This window comes from Protomyctophum bolini (genome assembly GCF_963924005.1).
Source record: "Protomyctophum bolini genome assembly, chromosome: 5".
NCBI classification, from domain to species: domain Eukaryota; kingdom Metazoa; phylum Chordata; class Actinopteri; order Myctophiformes; family Myctophidae; genus Protomyctophum; species Protomyctophum bolini.
Genome location: NC_137866.1, coordinates 48752298 through 48779824, shown reverse-complemented (window position 1 = coordinate 48779824; position 27527 = coordinate 48752298). Strand labels below are relative to the sequence as shown.

Here is a 27527-nt window from a genome sequence, read left to right as displayed (position 1 = left end):
AGGGCATAAATGGTATTGCAGTGTAAATATTTATATAGAGATTGACCACTAGGTGGAATCATTGATTTTTCACAAGAATTACATTCAAGGACCATTGGTGGTCCCCACACCATTGATTGAAAAACATTGCCCTAGATGACTGAGATCACAGCAGGCCATAGTAGGTATTGCAGTGTAATTATATATATATAGAGATTGACCACTAGGTGGAATCACACACCCCCTGTCAATGTATGTAAGGAATTTAAATATGCATACATACAATTCACTTCAAAGAGTGGAGCCCCCACCTCTGTGTTTATCTAATTTGCATGTCTGGCACCTGGCATTCCACAAATGGGGGAGCCCATCCCCCCCACCCCACCCCCGCGCTTTCATTTAATTTGCATGTCGCACCTGGCACCTGGTTAGAGCCCATCCCCCCCTTGTTTATCTAATTTGCATGTCTGGCACCTGGTTAGAACCCATCCCCCCACCAAACTTCAAACGATTTTCAAGACAGTGACCCCCCTGCCCTAAATAAATATTGCCTGAGGTTAGCGACCATCCCCCCCACCTTAACCCCAGTGACAAAATTTACATGTTGGGGGACATGGCACATGGTGACGCAGGGAGAGGGAGAGATGAGATCAGCTTTTTAAAACACACATCATGCATTTTATAAATAACTATCATTAGTTTTTTATTATTATTTAATTATAAACTATTATATGCTAATTATATTTATGGATATTTATATTTTATGATTTATGATTATGCTAATTATATCTATGGAATTCATGGAATGTCGAGAATTTTAATTACTCATTTGCATAATTTATGCATTAAATTGCTCACTAGCGCCACTAGTGGTCAGAATTGGTAGTGATCCCCCACACTATTATACTACTGTGGCCCACCCTTAGCCTTGTAATGAATTTTTCTTCCTTTAGGCAGCTGAGTTGCCAGATCTTGAGAAAGAAAGCAACTAGGTGTAGAACCATCCCATACCCGACTAGGACTCACCACATGAGAACTTAACTTACAATATATATACACCCCAATGACTATGCTGACTTGAACAACACATTCCATTGGACAAGGTCATTTGACTCATTTGGACCCATGACCAAAACCAGAACAAACAATTGACTACAGAAAACAAGCCCAACGTTGCTTATAAAAGCGCACGTGGCAACCACTGCACATGATTTGAGGACCCATAGCTGGAGGGGACAACACTGCGCCTGAGCTGGCTTGGTAAACATCAGCTAAATGAAAACGTGGCTTTGACTGTAGACACATATACGGTATACCACATACAATAGAAGGTGCAGCACTGTCTGCGCATCCGGCTTAATAACCAGAACAGGCTATTTATGAAGCTTGTTGAAGCCACATGATAGAACTCAGCATCAGCAGAATCATATCAAACTCAATATTTTGCATACAACCTGCAGGCCCTTATCACAGCATGGACAGTAGCTGAGAAGCATAATTTAAGCAGCAGACGCAGTAGCTGCACCCGCAGACAGCAAAAGCAGTAGTAACAACCACGAGGAACAGAAAACATCACATACAACCGGGAACCATGAGCAGAGGAAGGCAGGAAGAGCAAGGAGTCTAGTGAGCTTAAGTAGCCTGCCCAATTAGTCAGCTGACTGCCGCATCGGCGAATGACGTGTGAGACTTGTACACACGTATACTCCCACATAGTAATGCAGCATGTTAACCCCTTGAGCATAGTAAGGGCATTTGAGCATGGCAAGACCTCCCTTGAGGTTGACTGACTGAACTGACTCCGCGAGCTGCGTTTGATTAGTCTAGGCCTGTGGTTCCCAAACTGAGGGTCTGGACCCCCAAGGGGGTCCCCAGATGATTAGCTTAATGTGCAACTAGTGTGGTTTCTCACTCAACAGTAAACACACCAACATACAGTTTAAGTGTACAGACTAGTATCTGCACATTTCTAAAGGTACAATTTAATGACTTTTAAAACATTTTTAAAACCAATTTGGTAAATTGGCGAATATTACGGTATCTGTGCAGCCGAGTCAAACTAAATGAAATGCCTACAATTCTTGCTTGTCAGGGTATTGGGTCCTCAGTTCAAATATTTTTTTAGGTATAATTTGTTTTTATAATCTCTTATTTAATCTGCATTCACAGACTTGCTGGTTGTAAACTCAGAAAGACAGACGTTGAAGGTGTGTCTTCAGCTCTCAGCTCTAATCCTTCCCATTTGAGAGAATTGGACCTCAGTGAAAACAACCTGCAAGACTCAGGACTCTGTGCTTCACTGAAGAGCCCACACTGTAGACTGGAAGTTCTAAAGTAAGATACATTTACCACATTTATTTTGATCACTTCTGTTTTATTATGTACTGTATTATGTGAATATAATATGAATGCTGTGGTGAGAATGTATTAATATTAATAAGCTTGATATCATGCAGGTAACCCAAGCTTATGGGCCTGAGTAGTTAAAATTACCAAATATGTTTGAAAGTGTAATAATCCTTTAAGGCAAATGTATAAGCTTCTGAGCTACTTCGTCATACAACTGGATTACACACCATAAACAGCTGATGCACAAACTCACAACGCGTCGAGGACGCAACACTTGTGAGCTTGTATGATTGTCTATTTTATACGTGCGACCCGTTGTAGCTACGCCACAGTTATCAAGCTTTACCGAGGTATGCAACAGATCAACACATAATCGATATCCTGCATCTACCTACAGTACCAATCAAATATCATTATATTAGTCTAGGCCTGTGGTTCCCAAACTGAGGGTCTGGACCCCCAAGGGGGACCCCAGATGATTAGCTTAATGTGCAACTAGTGTGGTTTCTCACTCAACAGTAAACACACCAACATACAGTTTAAGTGTATACAGAATAGTATCTGCACATTTCAATGTAATGACTTTTAAAACATTTTTAAAACCAATTTGGTAAAATGGCGAATATTACGGAAGACGCAAACAACATGTATCTGTGCAGCCGAGTCAAACTAAATGAAATGCCGACAATTCTTGCTTGGCAGGGTATTGGGTCCTCAGTTCAAATAATTGTTTAGGTATCATTTGTTTTTATAATATCTTATTTAATGTGCATTCACAGACTTGCTGGCTGTAAACTCAGAAAGACAGACGTTGAAGATGTGTCTTCAGCTCTCAGCTCTAATCCTTCCCATTTGAGAGAATTGGACCTCAGTGAAAACGACCTGCAAGACTCAGGACTCTGTGCTTCACTGAAGAGCCCACACTGTAGACTGGAAGTTCTAAAGTAAGATACATTTACCACATTTATTTTGATCACTTCTGTTTATTATGCACTGTATTGTGTGAATATAATATTAATGCTGTGTTGAGAATGTATTAATAAGTTCTAAAGTAAGATACATTTATGTATTAATAAGCTTGATATTGAACGCGTAATATCCCTTTAAGGCAAATGTATAGGCTACTTCGACATACGACGTGGTTGCGTACCGAAAATAGCTGATCTACAAGCTCACTGTCTCCAAATGTCTTAATGCTCAGGGTGGGATCTATGTTGGTTCTCTGCTCTACATACTTGTTGTGAGTCGACACTTTAATAAAATGTAACTGAATTGAATCACAGCGCGTCGAGGACACAACACTTGTGAGCTTGCAGATCGGCTATTTTCGACGTTCAAACCCTTGTAGCTACACCACAGTTATCGAGCTTTACCGTGGTACGCATTAATACATAATCAATAGTCTGCATCTACCTACTGTACTAATCAATTATCATTCTATTAGTCTAGGTCTGTGGTTCCCAAACTGAGGGTCTGGACCCCCAAGGGGGTCCCCAGAGGATGAGCTTAATGTGCAGCATTGTTTTCTCACTGAACAGTAGACAAACCAACAGTATAAGTGTACAGTATACAGAGTATCTGTACATTTCTAAACCCCAAACCACACCAAAGTGTTGGGTCGGGACAAAGTGTTTTTTTTTTTTTTAGATAAACCACACCAATGAAACTCATTGAGTTGCATTGGTGTGGTTGATGTAAAAACAAATATAAAGAAAAGGTTTTGTCCCGACCGACCCTTTGGTGTGGTTTAGGATTTAAGGTATGATTAAATTACTTTAAAAAAAAATTAAAACCAAATTGTCAAATATTACAGAAGAAAGTTGCTAACAATATGAAAATAGCTGATCTACAAGCTCACTGTGAGGCATTGTGAGCTTGTAGTTTGGCTATTTTCATAATATGTATCAGTGAAACTGAAAGTAATGCCTATAATTCCATACTTGTCAGGTAGGGGTCTCCCAAGTTCAGATATGATTATTTAGGTATCATTTGTTTTGATTTATCTTATTTAATCTGCATTCACAGACTTGCTGGCTGTAAACTCAGAAAGACAGACGTTGAAGATGTGTCTTCAGCTCTCAGCTCTAATCCTTCCCATTTGAGAGAATTGGACCTCAGTGAAAACGACCTGCAGGACTCAGGACTCTGTGCTTCACTGAAGAGCCCACACTGTAGACTGGAAGTTCTAAAGTAAGATACATTTACCACATTTATTTTGATCACTTCTGTTTTATTATGTACTGCAGGGGTGTCAAAGATACGGCCCGCGGGCCAGATCCGGCCCGCCATGTCATTTTATGTGGCCCGCCTGCCTCAAGCAAAAAATATAGGCTTATAAGTAAGGCTGCATGATATATCGAACATGTACCTTCATCAGAGTGGAGAATATAAGTATAAATCAAGTTGAGCAAAGCCACTCTTCTCTGCCCCTCTCTCTAACAGACACAGTTAACGATCGCTTGTTAAGTGCCTGCCAGACAGACAATCAGATGAAATGAAGGCAGGTGCAGAGTAGAGTGTAGACTAGTGAACTGAACATGTTCTCTTTATATCAAGTACTTCATACCAGCCCCTTATGAAACTACTTCTCCCCAAATCCAAATGGATTTCATTTTCCATCCTGAATGGCAGTATAGCATACAATGAGAACTGAGAAGATCTCCACAAAGGTTTACTCATCAAAACTTTATATAACTGTAACTATCAAAGCATGCACTCAACATATAATGGTTATGTGACCATGGCATGTGCATAATATAAAATCTTATACATTTTATCTGATATTGATTAATATGGGGGGTGGGTTCAATTAATCGATTATTAATCGGCAGAGCTGTCGACTATTCAATTTGGCTGTAAGTGACTATCTCTCTTCTATACTGGTGTGTGGCGTCTCTTGCCTGATATGATGAAGTGGAACGGTGCCAGTAGCCCGTGCACATTATAGGGACAAAGTCGTGTGTGTGTGTGTGTGTGTGTGTGTGTGTGTGTGGACCCATCTTCTCTTTCTGTCATAGTGACATTGTCCTGCATCAGATCATGTCCAAATCAGGATCTCCAGTAGATTCTCAGTTTTTTGAAGATTTTTTGAGCTGTGTGTAGCTGGCTGGGTCTGAGCACTATGTGTGTGGCTTGCTGGCTGGCTGGGTCTGAGCACTATGTGTGTGGCTGGCTGGCTGGCTGGGTCTGAGCACTATGTTTGTGGCTTGCTGGCTGGGTCTGAGCATAGATAGATAGATAGATATTATAGCAGTGACTGACTGAAGGGCCTCCCACAACGTCTGCGAACGCCGCGCGTCAAAACAGCCGCCTCCATTAATTTCAATGAACCTATGGCACACCGGCGGCGTCCGACACGCGCTGACGCCTCGCCTGACGTGCCGATAGAACCAGTTATATTTTCCACGCATCGCCGCGCGGCAACGCGCCGTGCCGCGTCGGACGGAGCCGGTGTGTGTTCAGCTTGAGACATCGAGCGTGCGTCCGCAACTGGTTGTGGCCCCCATCAAGTGACCTTTTGACCAATGCGGCCCTCGCCCCAAGTTGAGTTCGACACCCCTGATGTACTGTATTATGTGAATATAATATGATTGCTGTGGTGAGAATATTAATAAGCTTGATATCATGCAGGTAACCCAAGCTTATGGGCCTGAGTAGATGTTAAAATTACCCAAATATGTTTAAGTAATAAGTCTATTAATCCTTTAAGGCTAATGTATAAGCTTCTGAGCTACTTTGTCATACAACTGGATTACACACCATAAACAGCTGAGCTCACAAGTTGAACGCGTCGAGGACGCAACGCTTGTGAGCTTGTATGATTGTCTATTTTATACGTGCGACCCGTTGTAGCTACGCTACAGTTATCAAGCTTTACCGAGGTACGCAACAGATCAACACATAATCAATATCCTGCATCTACCTACTGTACCAATCAAATATCATTATATTAGTCTAGGCCTGTGGTTCCCAAACTGAGGGTCTGGACCCCCAAGGGGGTCCCCAGATGATTAGCTTAATGTGCAACTAGTTTGGTTTCTCACTCAACAGTAAACACACCAACATACAGTTTAAGTGTACAGACTAGTATCGGCACATTTCTAAAGGTACAATTTAATGACTTTTAAAACATTTTTAAAACCAATTTGGTAAATTGGCGAATATTACGGTATCTGTGCAGTCGAGTCAAACTAAATGAAATGCCTAAAATTCTTGCTTGTCAGGGCATTGGGTCCTGAGTTCAAATATTTTTTTAGGTATAATTTGTTTTTATAATGTCTTTTTTAATCTGCATTCACAGACTTGCTGGTTGTAAACTCAGAAAGACAGACGTTGAAGCTGTGTCTTCAGCTCTCAGCTCTAATCCTTCCCATTTGAGAGAATTGGACCTCAGTGAAAACGACCTGCAGGACTCAGGACTCTGTGCTTCACTGAAGAGCCCACACTGTAGACTGGAAGTTCTAAAGTACGATACATTTACCACATTTATTTTGATTACTTCTGTTTTATTATGTACTGTATTATGTGAATATAATAGGATTTCTGTGGTGAGAATATTAATAATCTTGATATCACAGGTAACCCAAGTTTATGGGCCTGAGTAGATGTTAAAATTACCCAAATATGTTTGAAAGTGTATTAATCCTTTAACCCATTCTGACCTGAGATCAAATTCATACGAGGTTTCCACTGGACACACACTGGTCTGATTAACCCATTCTGACCCGAGATCAGATTCTAAAAAATGTCAGTCGTTTTTCGATTAAAAAAACAAAAACAGACCTACAAGCTCGTAGCGCGCCACTCGGTGGCGCGCTATGAGCTTGTAGATCTGCTATTTTTCAATAGCTAAAGCATGACATGATGCCAACACCAAAATGGGTTCCCGTTCAGAATGGGTTAAGGCAAATGTATAAGCTTCTGAGCTACTTCGTCATACAACTGGATTACACACCATAAACAGCTGAGCTCACAAGTTGAACGCGCCGAGGACGCAACGCTTGTGAGCTTGTAGATTGTCTATTTTATACGTGCGACCCGTTGTAGCTACGCCACAGTGATCAAGCTTTACCGAGGTACGCAACAGATCAACACATAATCAATATAATGCATCTACCTACTGTACCAATCAAATATCATTATATTAGTCTAGGCCTGTGGTTCACAAACCGAGAGTCTGGACCCCCAAGGGGGTCCCCAGATGATTAGCTTAATGTGCAACTAGTGTGGTTTCTCACTCAACAGTAAACACACCAACATACAGTTTAAGTGTATACAGACTATTATCTGCATATTTCTAAAGGTACAATTTAGTGAATTTTAAAACATTTTTAAAACCAATTTGGTAAATTGGCGAATATTACGGAAGACGCAAACTCAACATGTATCTGTGCAGCCGAGTCAAACTAAAGGAAATGCCTACAATTCTTCCTTGTCAGGGTATTGGGTCCTCAGTTCAAATAATTGTTATTATTAAAGATTATTAAGATAATCTCTTATTTAATCTGCATTCACAGACTTGCTGGCTGTAAACTCAGAAAGACAGACGTTGAAGATGTGTCTTCAGCTCTCAGCTCTAATCCTTCCCATTTGAGAGAATTGGACCTCAGTGAAAACGACCTGCAAGACTCAGGACTCTGTGCTTCACTGAAAAGCCCACACTGTAGACTGGAAGTTCTAAAGTAAGATACATTTACCACATTTATTTTGATCACTTCTGTTTTCTATGTATTATGAGAATATAATATGAATGCTGTGGTGAGAATGTATTAATAAGCTTGATATTGAACGTGTAATATCCTTTTAAGGCAAATGTATTGTAGGCTACTTCGACATACAACGTGGTTGCGCACCGAAAATAGCTGATCTACAAGCTCACTGTCTCCAAATGTCTTAATGCTCAGGGTGGGATCTATGTTGGTTCTCTGCTCTACATGTAAAGTGTCTTGAGACAACTTATTGTGAGTCGACACTTTAATAAAATTTAACTGAATTGACTCGCAGCGCGTCGAGGGCACAACACTTGTGAGCTTGCAGATCGGCTATTTTCGACGTTCAACCCCTTGTAGCTACGCCACAGTTATCGAGCTTTACCGTGGTACGCATTAATACATAATCAATAGTCTGCATCTACCTACTGTACTAATCAATTATCATTCTATCAGTCTAGGTCTGTGGTTCACAAACTGAGGGTCTGGACCCCCAAGGGGGTCCCCAGAGGATTAGCTTAATGTGCAGCATTGTTTTCTCACTGAACAGTAGACAAACCACAGTATAAGTGTACAGTATACAGAGTATCTGTACATTTCTAAAGCCCAAACCACACCAAAGGGTTGTGTTGGGACAAAGTGTTTTTTTTTTAAAGATAAACCACACCAATGAAACTCATTGAGTTGCATTGGTGTGGTTGATGTAAAAACAAAAAGAAAGAAAAGGTTTTGTCCCGACCCGACCCTTTGGTGTGCTTTAGGATTTAAGGTACAATTAAATTACTTTTAAAACATTTTTAAAACCAAATTGTCAAATATTACAGAAGAAAGTTGCTAACATTATGAAAATAGCTGATCTATACAAGCTCACTGTGAGGCATTGTGAGCTTGTAGTTTGGCTATTTTCATAATATGTATCAGTGAAACTGAAAGTAATGCCTATAATTCCAAGTACTTGTCAGGTAGGGGTCTCCCAAGTTCAGATATGATTATTTAGGTTTCATTTGTTTTGATTTCTCTCATTTAATCTGCATTCACAGACTTGCTGGCTGTAAACTCAGAAAGACAGACGTTGAAGATGTGTCTTCAGCTCTCAGCTCTAATCCTTCCCATTTGAGAGAATTGGACCTCAGTGAAAACGACCTGCAGGACTCAGGACTAGTGGAGCTGCTCTGTGCTTCACTGAAGAGCCCACACTGTAGACTGGAAGTTCTAAAGTAAGATACATTTACCACATTTATTTTGATCACTTCTGTTTTATTATATACTGTATTATGTGAATATAATATGAATGCTGTGGTCAGAATGTATTAATAAGCTTGATATTGAACGTGTAATATCCCTTTAAGGCAAATGTATTGTAGTCTACTTCGACATACAACGTAGTTGTGCACCGAAAATAGCTGATCTACAAGCTCACTGTCTCCAAATGTCTTAATGCTAAGGGTGGGATCTATGTTGGTTCTCTGCTCTACATGTAAAATGTCTTGAGACAACTTGTTGTGAGTCGACACTTTAATAAAATTAAACTGAATTGAATCACAGCGCGTCGAGGACACAACACTTGTGAGCTTGCAGATCGGCTATTTTCGACGTTCAACCCCTTGTAGCTACGCCACAGTTATCGAGCTTTACCGTGGTACGCATTAATACATAATCAATAGTCTGCATCTACCTACTGTACTAATCAATTATCATTCTATTAGTCTAGGTATGTGGTTCCCAAACTGAGGGTCTGGACCCCCAAGGGGGTCCCCAGAGGATTATCTTAATGTGCAGCATTGTTTTCTCACTGAACAGTAGACAAACCAACAGTATAAGTGTACCAAATACAGAGTATCTGTACATTTCTAAAGCCCAAACCACACCAAAGGGTTGGGTCGGGACAAAGTGTTTTTTTTAAGATAAACCACACCAATGAAACTCATTGAGTTGCATTGGTGTGGTTGATGTATAAACAAATATAAAGAAAAGGTTTTGTCCCGACCCGCCCCTTTGGTGTGGTTTTGGATTTAAGGTACAATTAAATTACTTTTAAAACATTTTTAAAACCAAATTGTCAAATATTACAGAAGAAAGTTGCTAACATTATGAAAATAGCTGATCTACAAGCTCACTGTGAGGCATTGTGAGCTTGTAGTTTGGCTATTTTCATAATATGTATCAGTGAAACTGAAAGTAATGCCTATAATTCCAAGTACTTGTCAGGTAGGGGTCTCCCAAGTTCAGATATGATTATTTAGGTTTCATTTGTTTTGATTTCTCTCATTTAATCTGCATTCACAGACTTGCTGGCTGTAAACTCAGAAAGACAGACGTTGAAGCTGTGTCTTCAGCTCTCAGCTCTAATACTTCCCATTTGAGAGAATTGGACCTCAGTGAAAACGACCTGCAGGACTCAGGACTAGTGGAGCTGCTCTGTGCTTCACTGAAGAGCCCACACTGTAGACTGGAAGTTCTAAAGTAAGATACATTTACCACATTTTGATCACCTCTGTTTTATTATGTACTGTATTATGTGAATATAATATGAATGCTGTGGTGAGAATGTATTAATAAGCTTGATATCATGTTAACCCAAGCCTATGTCCCTGAGTAGATGTTAAAGTACCCCAAACATGTTTAACCCGTTTTAGGCGGGAACCCATTTTGGTGTTAGCATTACGTTATGCTTTAGCTATTGAAAAATATCAGATCTACAAGCTCATAGCGCGCCACTCGAAAAACCGAAGAGCGACTGACATAGAAGACATTTTTAGAATCTGATCTCAGGTCAGAATGAAAACTGTCAGGATGTAGAAGACATTTTTAGAATCTGATCTCAGGTCAGAATGGGTTAAAAGTGTAATATCCCTTTAAGGCGAATATCAGCTACTTCATCATACAGCAGAGTTTCTCACAACGCGTAGAGGAGTTGTAGATCGGCTATTTTTGACTTGCGACCCGTTGTAGCTACGCCACAGTTATCGACCTTCTAAATTATATTATACTAATACTAATATTACGGAAGAAAGAGCCAAACATCGTGAAAATAGCCGACCTGCAAGCTCACTGTGAGGTGTTGTGAGCTTGTAGTTTGGTAATATTTTCACATTAAAGGTGTAGTGAAACACTTTTAGAGCATATCCGTGGTCATCATATTGGCATACCTAACAATGGATGCATGCCGAAAGTCTCATTTGTGTGTTTTTATATCAAAAGTCCATAAAAATAAAAATGTAATTACTTCCTTAAAATTAAAACGTGATGACTGATGACGTGTAGAGATACACGTCAATGAAAGCCAATACAAATGAAGCTCACCCGTTTGAGTCCCATTCCTGCGCGTCCGTCCAAACACAGCTGCTACTGATTACAGAAATCATCCGTTTTTAATCTCATTCAAGATGACATCCAGACTCGTTTTAAACTTAATCATCACGCTAACATAATGTATATGGTCATGTGTACAGGTTAGAGATAACCCCCTAGCTTTGCTGCAGGTTTAATGTAATGGTTAAAATTGCAAGTGCTTCTAAGGGTGGGGTTCAATATATAAGTCCTTTGGGGGTCCCAGTTCTATATATAAGTATTTTGGGGGTCCCAGTTCAATATATAAGTATTTTTTGGGGGGGTCCAAGTTCAATATATAAGTATTTTGGGGGGTCCCAGTTCAATATATAAGTCTTTTAGGGGCTCCCAGTTCAATATATAAGTCTTTTGGGGGTCCCAATTCAATATATAAGTCTTTTGGGGGCTCCCAGTTCAATATATAAGTCTTTTGGGGGCTCCCAGTTCAAATATGATTATGTTGGGGGTTCAGGGTTTGTTTTAATGGAACTAAAACATCCAGGTGTGAAGGCACCCTAAGTGGGACAAGAGAGTCCTTTAAGCAGGTTTTAAATCCAGGAATAATGCATATTATAAATGTGTCATTCATTCATTCATTCATTCATTCATTCATTCATTCATTCATTCATTCATTCATTCATGTATGTTTCCATCTGGTGTTTCAGACTGGCTCACTGCTTCTTGTCAGAGAGATGCTGTGAAGCTCTGGCCTCAGCTGTAAACTCTAATCCCTCCCTAAGAGAGTTGGACCTGAGCCTCAACGTGGTGAATGATTCAGTCCTGGAGAACTGCAAGTGAGTAGACTTGGGCTGTGTCCATGTTGGACAGTGCAGTGTTTCCCTTTACAGTGTATTCACTCTGACACAACGTCATGCATGCAGAGAGAACAATGCAGTGCCTCAAAGAAACTCTAAAAATGTGTACTCTAAACAACAAAAATAATCTAAATTAAGAACAAGTGTTACAAAACCCGATGTCTAGGGGTAAAAGGTAATGTAAGATAGGTAGGAGAAACGGAAACCAAGGCCTTAATGCAAGTATTTATTCAGTAGTATAGTGAATAAATATAATAATTAACAATAGTACAAAATAAATGGCTCTTCAACTTCAAATTAATACAAACCGGATCACAAAACAAAACTAAAGTTATTCCTTTCCGAAGGGAAAACTTATCTAAACAAACAAAGGTTCAACTTCACAAATTAAAGAACAAAACGAAAACAGTTGGCGACAGTAGTACGACGGATGGGGGAAAGACCTTAGAAGTGTTTCCCCAGCGCTGGGCTGGGCATGAATGGGCTATGTAGTGAGAGAGCCGCGGCCGCTAGCTCGCTCACGTGACCGTCAGCCAATCAGGGAGGTTGATCAGACCTCCATGGTCATGGCCAACAGGGTTACCCCAGACACACAGCTGATGACAATCAGTCTGTCTGAAGACCCATTAGTATACTCTGCATGGGAGGAGAGTTAGTCTAATACAGGTTCATAACAACTGCTGCACAGATATAGATATATATATATATATTAGAAGACATCTAGGCCTAAGATAATCCACATACATATATATATACTATAACAATATACCACCATATAAATATATATATACTATTAGCAATAAACATATATATATATTTATAATCCAAAATAACACTCATAAATCATAACACTCATAATTAATCATAACCACACACGACCATAGTCGTGACACCCCCCTTCCCGAAAAGAAGTTATATCCCCAAATAACTTCTTCTCAAAGAAGAGAGCACCTTAAACCCGGGAAAGGGCATCCGCAAGGACATTGTCCGTCCCCTTCTTGTGGCGAATTTCCACTTCAAAGTCCTGTAGCATCAAGGACCATCTCATCAGTCTTTGATTTGAATTTTGCATTTGCCTTAGGAACACAAGGGGATTATGGTCAGTATAGACAACAATAGGCAACGGGCTTGAGCCAACATATACCTCGAAAAATTGTAATGCAAGTAACAGGGCGAGAGCTTCCTTCTCAACGGTACTATAGTTACCCTGCGCTGAATTAAATTTCTTTGAATAGTAACAGATGGGATGATCGATATCCTGAAGATCCTCCTGGAGCAGGACAGCACCGGCCCCACAGGCGCTGGCATCCACCTCCAGCTTGAACGGTTTGGTGAAGTCGGGCGCAGCCAGGACTGGAGTGCTGCAGAGGAGAGCCTTGCAGGATTCGAACGCTAACTGACAGGCAGGCGACCAGATAAATACTCTTTTGACGCTAGTCAGCGTAGTCAGCGGCGCAGTGACGGCAGCAACATTTTTGCAAAACCCCCGGTAGTAACCTGCCATGCCCAAAAACCGGCGGAGCTCACGCCTAGTCCTTGGCACAGGATATTCTAGAATAGCCTGGATTTTTGCATTAATAGCACGTACCTGGCCCTGACCAACCTGCTTCCCAAGATACGTTACGGTCGCACAACCAAATTCACATTTTGACAAATTTAATGTCAGGTTAGCCTCTCCTAACCGCTGAAAAATCTGTCTCAAAGTGTGTATATGCTCAAGCCAAGTATCATTATATGCCACAACATCGTCCAAATAAGTCTCTGTATTGTCCACGCCTCTTAGTACATTATTCATTAAAGGTGATATAGGCAAGTTTCCAGTGTTTGTACACAGAATTGATCGAGTGTTTCCAAACAAATTAAAATCTAGCTCCACCCCCCTCCCCCCGTCATTCTATTGGCTGAGCCAGGTCACTTCAGGCTATGGGGTTGTTGTTGCTGCTGGGAGGGACGCTATGGATATTGCGCTCGTATGGCTAAATATGACATTAAAAAATTATGAATTTCTATCGATATCATAGTTACAACAATGACATTGAGTTGACATGTTTTTTTAAGGGTAACTGTAGCGTAATCCCAATATCACAAGACTGACACGACGAGTCCCGCAAATGAGGAAGTAGGAAGTAGTGGAGCAGACTCATTTGTAATCGTGCATATAAAACATATTGCCCCTCAAATGCCCCAGCCACTACAGCATCGTTCATGTGAACTACTTTGTCCACGGTTATTCATCGCTATGATGATCAGCGACGGCTTGTCACCGTTGGCGAGCACGGGTTGAATGCAAGCTTCAAGCCGGCCGGACCACCAAACCATGCGCTATACATAGCGATTCTCATAATTTCAACAGGCTTACATATTACATCATAAACATACTATTTCACATGAACAATGGTGAAACTAAGATATGGGGATAATATTATACTTGCAAATTGCAAGTATAATATTATCCCCATATCTTAGTTTCACCAATGCGATTTCATTGCAAGTTGCAATGAAATCGCATTGCGTTTTCATTATAATACTGCTGGGTCGAACCTACTCTATGGGTCGAACACACAGTCACAGCCTCGCGCTGCAATTGGCTAAGACTCCGCGTCACCCCCCACACAGACCCTCCTCCCAACACGACGCTTCCGTCCCGCGACATAAACAACAGTGGATATAAACAGATACAAACACATAGAGGGAGACAAAGGGAGAGTGTATGTCTACAGGGCAGCAGCTCAGCATCAAAATATAGGGGAAGATAGAGGGAATAAGGCCACAAATATAGATAGATAAATATGTTGATTTTTGGCTGAAAACTTGCCTATATCACCTTTAATCTTTGAAATGTCGCTGGTGCATTTCTTAAGCCAAATGGCATCACTGTATATTGGTATAAACCGTCTGGTGTCACGAATGCACTGATCTCTGATGCACGGGGTGTCAAAGCCACTTGCCAATAACCCTTTAGCAAATCCAATTTAGTTACAAATTTAGCAGACCCCACCCGATCCACGCAATCCAACATCCTCGGGAGCGGATAACTGTCAGCCTGCGTTATATTGTTAACCTTACGAAAATCTGTACAAAACCGCTGGCTCCCGTCAGCCTTAGGCACCAGCAAGCAGGGACTAGACCACGCACTGCTGCTATGAACAGCCAGCCCGTTCTCTAACAAGTAGTCAACCTCTTTTCGTAGTAAAGCACGCTTGGTTGGATTAACCCGATAGGCATGTTGCTTAATAGGAGGGCAATCCTTCTGTACAATTACATCATGAGAAAGGGCTGATGTGCATGATGGGTTATCTGAAAACAGATTCACATTATTTTCCATCAAATCAATAATGTCTGCTTGCGCCTGGGGACCCAAATGTTTTAAATACCCCGGTAAATCATTCAATATTTCAGAGTTCTGTAGACGTGACCCAGACGAACCTTTTACACGCAGCCCATCACTCTCAGGGGAATAAAGTGACGGCGCTGCTGCAGAAAGTGAGGCGACAACTGCGGGAATAACAGGAGTATCTGACTCGGTGCGAGCCAGATACGGCTTGAGCATATTCACATGACAAACCCTTGTCTTTTTGCGACGATCGGGCGTCAAAATCACATAATCCGTTTCACTTATTTTTTTGTCAATCACATAAGGACCACTGAATTTGGCCTGGAAGGCTGAGCTTTGCAGTGGGAGCAGCACCAACACCCTCTGACCCACAGCAAACACTCTATGCACAGCCTTCCTGTCAAACCATGCCTTCATTTTACCTTGAGCTTTACTCAGAAAGCTGCTAGCCATCTGTCTGGCCTTGTGCAATCGCTCGCGAAACCCCGCAACAAAATCCAATACATTAGTCACCGGCGAGTTTGCGTTGGCTAATAAGCCCTCTCGAAACGCACGCAACGGCCCGCGCACCGTATGGCCAAACACCAGCTCCGCTGGGCTAAACCCCAGCGACTCCTGTACGCTCTCTCTTACTGCCAGCATAAGATAAGGCAAGCCCTCGTCCCAGGCTTTACCAGTTTCGTGACAGTATTTCTTCATCATCGCTTTCAACGTCTGGTGAAACCGCTCAAGCGCGCCCTGGGACTCAGGATGATAAGCGCTAGAGTGTCTGTGTTCTATGCCAAGGGTGGAAGCAACTTGAGCAAATAATTTTGACATGAAATTTGAGCCCTGGTCACTTTGAAGATACCGGCAAAAACCAAAAGTAGAGAAAAAGCTAGAAAGCGCTTTAATAACTGGTCTCACTTTTAGTGTGCGTAATGGGAACGCTTCTGGGTAGCGCGTTGCACTACACATTACAGTAAGAAGGTATTTGTGACCAGATTTTGTGGTCGGTAATGGACCGACACAGTCAATCATGATGTGCTCAAATGGTTCACCCACAGCAGGGATCGGTTTCAACGGCGCGGGCGGAATAGTCTGGTTTGGCTTCCCCGTCATCTGACACACATGACAAGTGCGGCAGAAGTCAGTAACAGACGCATTCAAACCCGGCCAGAAAAAATAGCGTAGGATGCGGTCATAAGTTTTACGAATGCCCAGGTGGCCAGAAATGTTGTCGTGAGCCAGACTGAGAATCTGGGAACGGAAACCCTGAGGTACCACAACCTGACGCACCACATTCCATTTCAAGTCACCGATAGCCGCTGGAAACCATTTACGCACAAGGAGGCCATCCTCTACACTATATGCACTCGGCACAGCAGCATCACCCACTTTGGTAACTGCCTCCCAGCACACAGAGAGAGAGCGATCGTGCTTCTGCGCATGCGCAAATGTTTCCCTATCGATATCAAACCCAAAATCACTTTTAGTAGCCAGCAAGCTTTTCCTAGCCCGCTTACGCGGTGTCTGTGGGGCATCACCCACTGGTCGCTCGGCACACAAGAAAGTGTCACACAACGTAGCCTCGTCATCAAACTTTTTCGATTGTGCGCGAGTCACAGCACAACCCGGAAACACAGTGGGTGGGGCTCCCAGCACAGGCATAGCTACGTTAGCCACAGGCTTTTCAACCACTTCTAGCGACGCAAACACTTTTTCCCCAGCTATGTCGTTGCCAAGAATCATCCCCACACCTTCAATGGGTAAACTTTCACGTAACCCGATCTGCACAAGACCAGAAACAAGTGGAGAGCGTAGGTGGATCATATGCAATGGAGCGCGAGAGGATATCATTTCCACGCCCAAAACCAATGCATCGGAACCACAAAAGGTATTCTCCGCAAATGGCAGTACACTCTGTAAAATAAGGGACTGTGAGGCGCCTGTATCACGCAAAATGGTGATAGGAACGCGCTCATTTTCCTTATCAGACAGAGAGACTGAGCCATGCAAAATAAAGGGATCAAAACACTCCTCTACCTCCGCCCGGACAGCCATAGCTGTCTCGGAAGCAGACCGAGGAATAGTATGCACAAACCCCACACCCTTTGGTTTTTTTGAATACACATTTCCATTTCCATTCTCTTTCTGCTGCTTATGTTGTACTTTAGGGCAACGAGAAACCAAATGGCCCATTTCATGACAGTAAAAGCAAGCACGATTGTCAGGCGCTGCACTTGCGCCCCTCGGTGGACTTTTCGGCTGTGACAATTTGTGCTGTTTTTTCTGCATGTTAAACAGACCCTCCCCGCTACGCACCGGAGAAACACCAGACCGGTGCGTCAGATCATATTCATCGGCCCTCACAGAGGCTTTAGCAATTGAGTTAATCTTTTGTTCCTCAAGATAGACAACAATACGATCTGGGATACATGATTTGAAATCTTCCATCACTATCAGCTCAGTAAGCTGCTCAAAAGTGTGTACGTTGCTCGCGTTGCACCATTTCCTAAACAATGTGGCTTTTTCACGGCCAAATTCCACAAACGTTTGAGTAGAGGATTTTTGAGCGGCCCTATATTTTTGCCTATAATGTTCAGGCACCATTTCGAAACCGCTAAGGATAGCCGCCTTTACGACATCATAACATAGGCTCTCATCCACCGTGAGTGCGCTACAGATATCCTGTGCTCTACCTGTCAACTTACATTGGAGTAGCAAACTCCAGAATTCCCTGGGCCACTTAACAGCACCAGCAATTCGTTCAAAAGCACAAAAGTAGTTATCCAACTCACCCTCCTTGAACGCAGGTACCAATGCGATTTGTTTGCTTATGTCGAACGCTGCCACTCCTCTGGAACCTGGGGATGACCCGTGTTGCTGCTGGGAGGCGGGCGCCCCTGCGGACGCCTCGTCGGGGTAGGTCTGGCCTCGCAGGCGTGCCATGTCGAGCTCATGTCTCTGACGCTGTAGTTTGCACTCCTCGCTCTTCAGCGTTGTTAGTGCTATTTCCAGCTCAAGCTCCCGGAGGCGCAGAACCCCCCCTATGTCCTGAGGACTCCCCCCAGTGCCCCGTGGGTCATCATGTGGGGCCTGAGCAGACGGGTCCCCCGCGGGATCCTCGCCCTGCTCTAACACACCCGTAGTGTCAGACTGGTTGGCCCCACTGGAACTCGGTTCTGCGACAATGAGTGATACGTCTCCCCCCTCACTCTCATCTGACAGCATCGTAATGACTCCCTGTGAAAGCAACTGCCGTGAGACAGCTGCGAAAATCGCCTCTTTCTTTTTGGTACCGTGCGGTAAAGGAACGTTAAATTGTTTGGCAATACTGTACAATTCCCAATATGAGCACTGTTGTAGCTCCTCAAGCGACAGGACATCCGTACTAGCACCCTGGTCATCAGAGGCCATACCACCGCAACAAAATCTGTTACTCAAACTGGTGCGAGCAACATACTCACCATTAATACTCCCCAATCCGTCTACCACCAAAAGCAATACTAGCAAAACAAAAAACATAACCAACTGAACAACTGAATCCTTAATTTGTTTTTTGAAACGGACGGGCTCCCAAATATGTTACAAAACCCGATGTCTAGGGGTAAAAGGTAATGTAAGATAGGTAGGAGAAACGGAAACCAAGGCCTTAATGCAAGTATTTATTCAGTAGTATAGTGAATAAATATAATAATTAACAATAGTACAAAATAAATGGCTCTTCAACTTCAAATTAATACAAACCGGATCACAAAACAAAACTAAAGTTATTCCTTTCCGAAGGGAAAACTTATCTAAACAAACAAAGGTTCAACTTCACAAATTAAAGAACAAAACGAAAACAGTTGGCGACAGTAGTACGACGGATGGGGGAAAGACCTTAGAAGTGTTTCCCCAGCGCTGGGCTGGGCATGAATGGGCTATGTAGTGAGAGAGCCGCGGCCGCTAGCTCGCTCACGTGACCGTCAGCCAATCAGGGAGGTTGATCAGACCTCCATGGTCATGGCCAACAGGGTTACCCCAGACACACAGCTGATGACAATCAGTCTGTCTGAAGACCCATTAGTATACTCTGCATGGGAGGAGAGTTAGTCTAATACAGGTTCATAACAACTGCTGCACAGATATAGATATATATATATATATTAGAAGACATCTAGGCCTAAGATAATCCACATACATATATATATACTATAACAATATACCACCATATAAATATATATATACTATTAGCAATAAACATATATATATATTTATAATCCAAAATAACACTCATAAATCATAATAACACTCATAATTAATCATAACCACACACGACCATAGTCGTGACAACAAGTCATATCCAAGATGTGCATAGTAAAGTTGCATCAAGAAGGTATTAAAGGAGAATGGAGTGCTATAAGGGTTAAGGTGGAGTCTGAGGAGGTGATGAGATCCAAACTGGGCAGCAGTGAGTATGTCTGGATGAGCTTCAGGGCCAAGATAATGATAGGAGAAACACTGTAGTGTCAACTAGTGGAGACGTTGTGTTAGACAGTCAGACATTGATGCATTGTTGTTCTACTTCCTACAGAGTGAAACACTGTAATGTCAGCTAGTGGAGACGTTGTGTTAGACAGTCAGACATTGATGCATTGTTGTTCTACTTCCTACAGAGTGAAACACTGTAGTGTCAGCTAGTGGAGACGTTGTGTTAGACAGTTAGACATTGATGCATTGTTGTTCTACTTCCTACAGAGTGAAACACTGTAGTGTCAGCTAGTGGAGACGTTGTGTTAGACAGTCAGACATTGATGCATTGTTGTTCTACTTCCTACAGAGTGAAACACTGTAGTTCAGCTAGTGGAGACGTTGTGTTAGACAGTCAGACATTGATGCATTGTTGTTCTACTTCCTACAGAGTGAAACACTGTAGTGTCAGCTAGTGGAGACGTTGTGACAGTCAGACATTGATGCATTGTTGTTCTACTTCCTACAGAGTGAAACATGGAGGAGAAGATTGGCTTACTAACCCTCAACTCATTACAAAACGTGAGTATCTCTGTATGTCTGTGTCAACATCACACGTTAACATTTTATACACTGTTGTATACTTGGTTGATGTTGTCCTGAAAACTCTTAGTGCTCTCTACTCTGTGCTCTTGGCCTGGTCCTTAACACCATCAAGATGAGGTCATGTGGTTTGACAGAAACAATGGGCCTCATTCACTAACCTGGTCGTAAATAACATGTATTTCGTCTATATTTGGCATGAGTTCAATTCTGACGTGCGATGCATGAAAGGTGGTGCAGAGCCGTGATGTGTGCGGATCACAGGTGTGTCTCGTTTTTGTTAGAAAGTCACAAGTGATCTCCGTGTTGATCATTTGCATTGTTCCACGCTCCATTTGACCCCATACGAGACAACTGGAAATAAAAATCACACTTGTGTGAACTGAGCGGTGCAACTATACATTTATTGGTATAGTTACTGCTCTGTACTGTATTGTAGTGGGCTGTGCTCTATGCTGTACTTTGATTATTTTTGGAAAATGACAGAGTTACCGTGTGGGGGTCCCCGGAACATCCAGACCCCCAGGAACGTACCCAGGGGACCAGGACGGTTCTGGCAAGCCTTTGCGCGTCCGAAATGGTTGAGAAATGACAGAGTTACCGCGTTGCAGCTGTGCAGTTGTGACCTATCACTGCATACCTGAACTAGGCAACTCCTCCCCCCATGAACCCCCTGGGGGTCCCCAGATGGTTTTGGGGGGTCCCCAGATGATTTTTTGGGGGTCCCCAGATGGTTATGGGGGTCCCCAGATGGTTATGGGGGTCCCCAGATGGTTGTGGGGGTCCCCAGATGGTTATGGGGGTCCCCCAGATGGTTATGAGGGTCCCCCAGATGATTGTGGGGGTCCCCAGATGGTTATGAGGGTCCCCAGATGGTTTTGAGGGTCCCCCAGATGATTGTGGTGGTCCCCAGATGGTTATGAGGGTCCCCCAGATGATTGTGGGGGTCCCCAGATGGTTATGAGGGTCCCCCAGATGATTGTGGGGGTCCCCAGATGGTTATGAGGGTCCCCAGATGGTTATGAGGGTCCCCCAGATGATTGTGGGGGTCCCCAGATGGTTAAGAGGGTCCCCCAGATGGTTGTGGGGGTCCCCAGATGGTTATGAGGGTCCCCCAGATGGTTATGAGGGTCCCCCAGATGATTGTGGGGGTCCCCAGATGGTTATGAGGGTCCCCCAGATGGTTGTGGGGGTCCCCAGATGGTTATGAGGGTCCCCCAGATGGTTGTGGGGGTCCCCCAGATGGTTATGAGGGTCCCCCAGATGGTTATGGGGGTCCCCCAGATGGTTATGGGGGTCCCCCAGATGGTTATGAGGGTCCCCCAGAAGGTTATGGGGGTCCCCCAGATGGTTATGGGGGTCCCCCAGATGGTTATGGGGGTCCCCAGATGGTTATGGGGGTCCCCCAGATGGTTATGAGGGTCCCCCAGATGGTTTTGAGGGTCCCCCAGATGATTGTGGGGGTCCCCAGATGATTATGGGGGTCCCCCAGATGGTTATGAGGGTCCCCCAGATGATTGTGGGGGTCCCCCAGATGGTTATGAGGGTCCCCCAGATGGTTATGAGGGTCCCCCAGATGGTTATGGGGGTCCCCAGATGGTTATGGGGGTCCCCCAGATGGTTATGGGGGTCCCCCAGATGGTTATGGGGGTCCCCAGATGGTTATGGGGGTCCCCCAGATGGTTATGAGGGTCCCCCAGATGGTTATGAGGGTCCCCCAGATGATTGTGGGGGTCCCCAGATGGTTATGGGGGTCCCCCAGATGGTTATGAGGGTCCCCCAGATGATTGTGGGGGTCCCCAGATGGTTATGGGGGTCCCCCAGATGGTTACGGGGGTCCCCCAGATGGTTGTCTCACACACACACAATTAGGGGTTCAGTACCCCTAATTGTTCCCAATGTGCTGGTTGGTGCCTTGCATGGTTTCTACTGCCATCGGTGTATGACTGTGTGTGTGAATGGGTGAATGTAATGCACAATCTATGTAAAGCGCCTTGGATAAAGGCGCTATATGGGTGTGTGACCACGCATGTGTGTGTGACCGCGAATGCGCACGCGTGACTGCGCGCGCGTGACTGTGCACGTGTGTGTGTGTGTGTGCCCACACGTGTGTGTCCGTGCATGTGTGTGTGTGACCGTGCGTGTGTGGGTGTGTGACCGTGCATGTGTGTGTGACCGCGACTGCACGCGCGTGTGTGACCACGCATGTGTGTGTGTGACTGTGAGTGTGTGTGTGACCGCGCATGTGTGTGTGTAGCCCACCACACACCGGCTCCGTCCGCAGCGTCGCCCGGCGCGCCGATAGAACACAGTTCTATTTTCGCGCCGCAGACGGTGTGTGATGGGCTTTAGACTGCGACTGTGTGTGTGTGTGACTGTGAGTGTGTGTGACCACGCATGTGTGTGTGTGACCGCGCATGTGTGTGACTGCGCATGTGTGTGTGTGTGTGTGTGTGTGTGTGTGTGTGAGAGACTGTGCGCATGTGTGTGTGTGACTGTGCGTGTGTGTGACCACGCATGTGTGTGTGTGTGTGTGTGTGTGACTGCGCGCGTGTGTGTGTGTGACTGTGCGTGTGTGTGTGTGTGTGCATGTGTGTGTGACCGTGCATGTGTGTGTGTGTGCGACCGTGCATGTGTGTGTGTGTGTGTGTGTGTGTGTGTGTGCGACCATGCATGTGTGTGTGTGTGTGTGTGTGTGTGTGTGTGTGCACGCAAGGGTCCGACCGTGCATGTGCATTTGTGCGCGTGTGTCAGTCAGTGAATGATGTATTTAATGTCTCCTGTGTTGTTTTCTCATCAGATTTCCAGCGTCTCACACTGGACACAAACACAGCACACAGAGACCTCTCTCTGTCTGAGGGCAACAGGAAGGTCACACAGAGGTCAGGGGGTCAGGGTCCTCCTGATCACCCCGACAGGTTTGATTACTGGGATCAGGTCCTGAGTACACAGAGTGTGACTGGACGCTGTTCCTGGGAGGTAGAGTGCAGTGGAGGGGTTGTTATAGGAGTCGCTGACGGAACAATCAGCAGGAAAGGAAGTGGTGATGACTGTCTGCTTGGATACAATGACAAGTCCTGGAGTCTGGACTGTAATGGTGATGATGGTTCCAGGTACTCTGTCAAACACAACGGACAGCAGACTGTCCTCCCTGTCTCTGCCTCTAGAGGCTCCAACAGAGTATCAGTGTATGTGGACCGTCCCGCTGGGACTCTGTCCTTCTACACAGTGTGCTCTGACTCACTGAGGCACCTGTACACCTTCCAGACCACGCCCACTCAACGTCTCTATGCTGGGTTCTTGTTACCCCTCTCCTCCTCCTCAGTGCGTCTGTGTGAGCAGAGATAGAGGCTCTATGTGAGGGTGACATCATCAGGTCGCCATGGTTACTCAACATGTTTGAGTGAGTGCAGGTTGTCATGGTTACCACCGTCACCACGGGGTACTTTGACACTATAGCCGAGTCTGACATCATGGACTCCATATTTGGGCAGGAGTAGCTCATGACATCACGGTGACATCATCGTGGTGATGTATATAAGCATCACAGTGACATCACACATTACAGCTCCTGGACGTTGTCATGTCAACACCCCCCCCCCCATGTATTTGACCTTTGACCCAATGCATTGTGAGGTTGTAGATCTGATATTTTCAAATACTGTAGTAAAGTAAGATATGGCTAATATTTGATCATTTAGCTTCTAGGACCCCCTGGAACCCCCTCAAGGACCCCCGGGGGACCCTGGACCACACTTTGAGAACCAGTTAGTGTTGTTATTGTCGACTAAAACTATGACGGAAAATGTTCGCCGACCACCTTTTTTCACTAAGGAAGACTAACATGATGACTAAAACTATAAGACAATACATCAAATGAAAACTAGACTAAAATCTTAGGGTGGAGAAGAGATCCTGTAGAACTAAAAGACAAGTCATTTTATGCTTGGTTACATGCTGAAAATAGCAGATCTACAAGCTCACAACGCGTCGCACTGCAAGCTTGTAGATCGGCTATTTTCAGCATGCACCGAGTGTGAAATCACCCATTACGACGCCACCAAGGCCCACCGAAATACATTTTAGTCGACTAAATTACCTGTATAGATTTAGTCGACTAACATCTTATATTTAGTCGACTAAAACTAGACTAACACTAAAACACTATTTCAGATGATTAAAATATGACTAAAACTAAATGAAGCTTCATTCAAAAGACTGACTAAAATAAAATCTAAATTTGATGTCAAAATAAAACAAAATAAACAGTGGTCTCAAAATCAGTTCAAAAATGTTAACCCTATATGTACACACTGGCTATTTGAAAACAGCAGATCTCACAATGTTTCGCGATGCATATTTAAAATAAGAAAGTATTTTTGTAAATATATATAGGCTATTTGAAAATTGTAACACAAATCTTGTGTTGGGGTCCCTGGTACAAATATGTTCAAATGGGGGTCCCTGGTACAAATATGTTCACATGGGGGTCCCTGGTACAAATATGTTCACATGGGGGTCCCTGGTACAAATATGTTCACTATGGGGGTCCCTGGTACAAATATGTTCACATGGGGGTCCCTGGTACAAATATGTTCACATGGGGGTCCCTGGTACAAATATGTTCACATGGGGGTCTGTGGTCAGATCCATATTAATGTCAAACTCTATGGTATAAATGAGTCATCACCACAGGGAGCTTTAGATCTTACATTAGACTAGATGTCTGCATGTGTTGGTAGACGGGAGAGCCTTTGACCTTTGACCTGGTAGATGGGGAGAGTCTTTGACCTGGTAGATGGGGAGAGTCTTTGACCTTTGACCTGGTAGATGGGGATAGTCTTTGACCTGGTATACAGGGAGAGTTTTTGACCTTTTGAAGCATCCTTTGAGTAACTGCTGGTGCTCAGTGTGGAGCCTGCAGCAGAGCTCAGTGTGGAGGCTGCAGCAGAGCTCAGTGTGGAGGCTGCAGCAGAGCTCAGTGTGGAGGCTGCAGCAGAGCTCAGTGTGGAGGCTGCAGCAGAGCAGGTTGTTTCTGGACTTCACCTTCACTGCCGTTCCCTTTTAGGTGGTCCTTGAAGGACAGGATTCTGTCGAGGGTCACACCGAGGTGGGTTGGATTAGAGGCAGCTTTATCTTGAGTCCACTCAGATGGATGCTCAGTTCTCTGATAGCTTTATCTTGAGTCCACTCACATGGATGTTCAGTTCTATGGCAGCTTTAGCATTGTGGAGATGGAATACACTGGAATCTGGGTTTTTTGCAGAACTGGTCCAGTTTGTAAAGGTCTTCAGTGAGCACCTGTTCCAGTGGGTCAAGTTCTGGTGGTTAGGAATGCCAAACAGATGTCGTCTGCACAGATTAATTTGCAGGATTTGGTGGACGGTAGGTTGTTTTGCGTAGAGGTTGAATAGGGTTGGACCCTGCAGGACTCCATTTGTCTGTGTTCTCTGTGTGCCTGTGTTCTGTCCGAGGTGAACTCTGAACCTCCGGTTGGTCAGCAGATTTGTGAGTTTCACTGTGAGGTGTTTGTGCCAGACGGTATCAAAGGCAGCTGTGAGGTGGAGGAACACAGTCCCTGTCTTCAGTCATCTACCATGCAGACATCTACACCCCTCACTGCTCCACTTCCATCTACTGTAGACCAACCCTCCACCAGCTGACTTCACCGTCCAATCAGCTTGGACAAAGGAATGGGAGTCCAAGGAGGTCCCAAACAAACACTGGAAGCTGGGCTTTTTGCTCGTTTTCCTCTAACTGATTTATGAACGGCAGTAATGCCCGATCTTTGTATAATATTTGTATATTTGTATATTTGATATTTCTATATATTGGGCAAATATATTGACATTGTTAATAGATACTGATATCTTGTATCTATCCAGTCTGTAATCACACCTTGGGTGTGACTGTGAGGTGATGATTAGTGATGGTGTGCAGCTGCACAACGTCACCACTCCTTCAAAAGAGACTTGACTCCCACAACTCCTCACACTGAAGAAAGGCTGTTAGCCCAAACGTTTGTCCCGATGAAATAGAGAAATAAACCAGCTTGAATTTGTTTCTTGACTTTTTATGATGTCGATTTAAGCCGGTAACGCACCATAAATCAAAGTGCGGTGTTCACAAGAAAGTTTTCTAAAACAAATGCTTGCAATGATTTCAATGTGTTTGTAAATGTGTCACAAATTCTTGCAATGATTTCAGAATCATGAGAAATGGTTGACTAGACTTAACGTCTGCTCTCCTACTGCTGTGAACATGTTGTTGACTAGACTTCATGTAAATCACTCTGGATTCACACATCTACTAAATGTGTTGTTAATCAACTCAAATCAATCAGTGTATTCATTGATTCATTATTAGATCATAATTTCCTCACTCGTTCCATTATTGTGTTTCATTGAATATCCATTTGATATCATTCTCATTCTTCACATGTTATTGTATGATCATGTGTAGAAGTCATAATTGTTTAATAAATTGATTGTTGATAGGGATGCACGATTAATCGGTAGCATAAATCGGAATCGGCCACATCGGCCATGAAAATGCCATATTGGTATCGGAACAGTCTCAAAATAATACAGATTATTTAATCTGTTTTAAATGAAAAATGTAAAAAACCATCAATGAGTTCAATATAAATCTAAAGTGTCTAGTACCACTAGTCTAGAACAAAAGCCACATCAAATATGATGTAAAATCTTAATTTACATTTACATTTTTCTCCATTTAATTTGTGTACTCATTCAGTCATTCAGTTGTGAAAACAGACACTTGGAAAAGAGTATAGGCTATTTATTGATTGCTTTAATACTTTATTAACAGGCTTTGGGCCAAGCACCTATAGGGCCTAGGCTTGTTTCCATTGTGGTCCTCTGTATGATATCGGAATCGGTCACAATCGGTCTCGGCAGATATGACCCTGCAAATAATCGGATATCGGGCATTATTTCATAATCGTGCACCGCT

At 43.6% G+C, this 27527-nt stretch overlaps 1 protein-coding gene across 1 annotated transcript; it reads left to right on the top strand.

The window, feature by feature from the left end:
* Window positions 1-135: 135 nt before the first annotated feature.
* On the top strand, window positions 136-24620 carry LOC308315177 (tripartite motif-containing protein 16-like; the record flags this gene model as incomplete). The annotated part of the gene is made up of 6 exons (XM_080763017.1): window positions 136-160; window positions 7925-8009; window positions 10323-10499; window positions 12032-12160; window positions 20479-20531; window positions 23353-24620. 6 exons carry the CDS (start codon window positions 136-138, stop codon window positions 23898-23900), a joined length of 1017 nt encoding a protein of 338 aa, XP_080619143.1. The 3' UTR covers window positions 23901-24620.
* Window positions 24621-27527: the final 2907 nt, after the last annotated feature.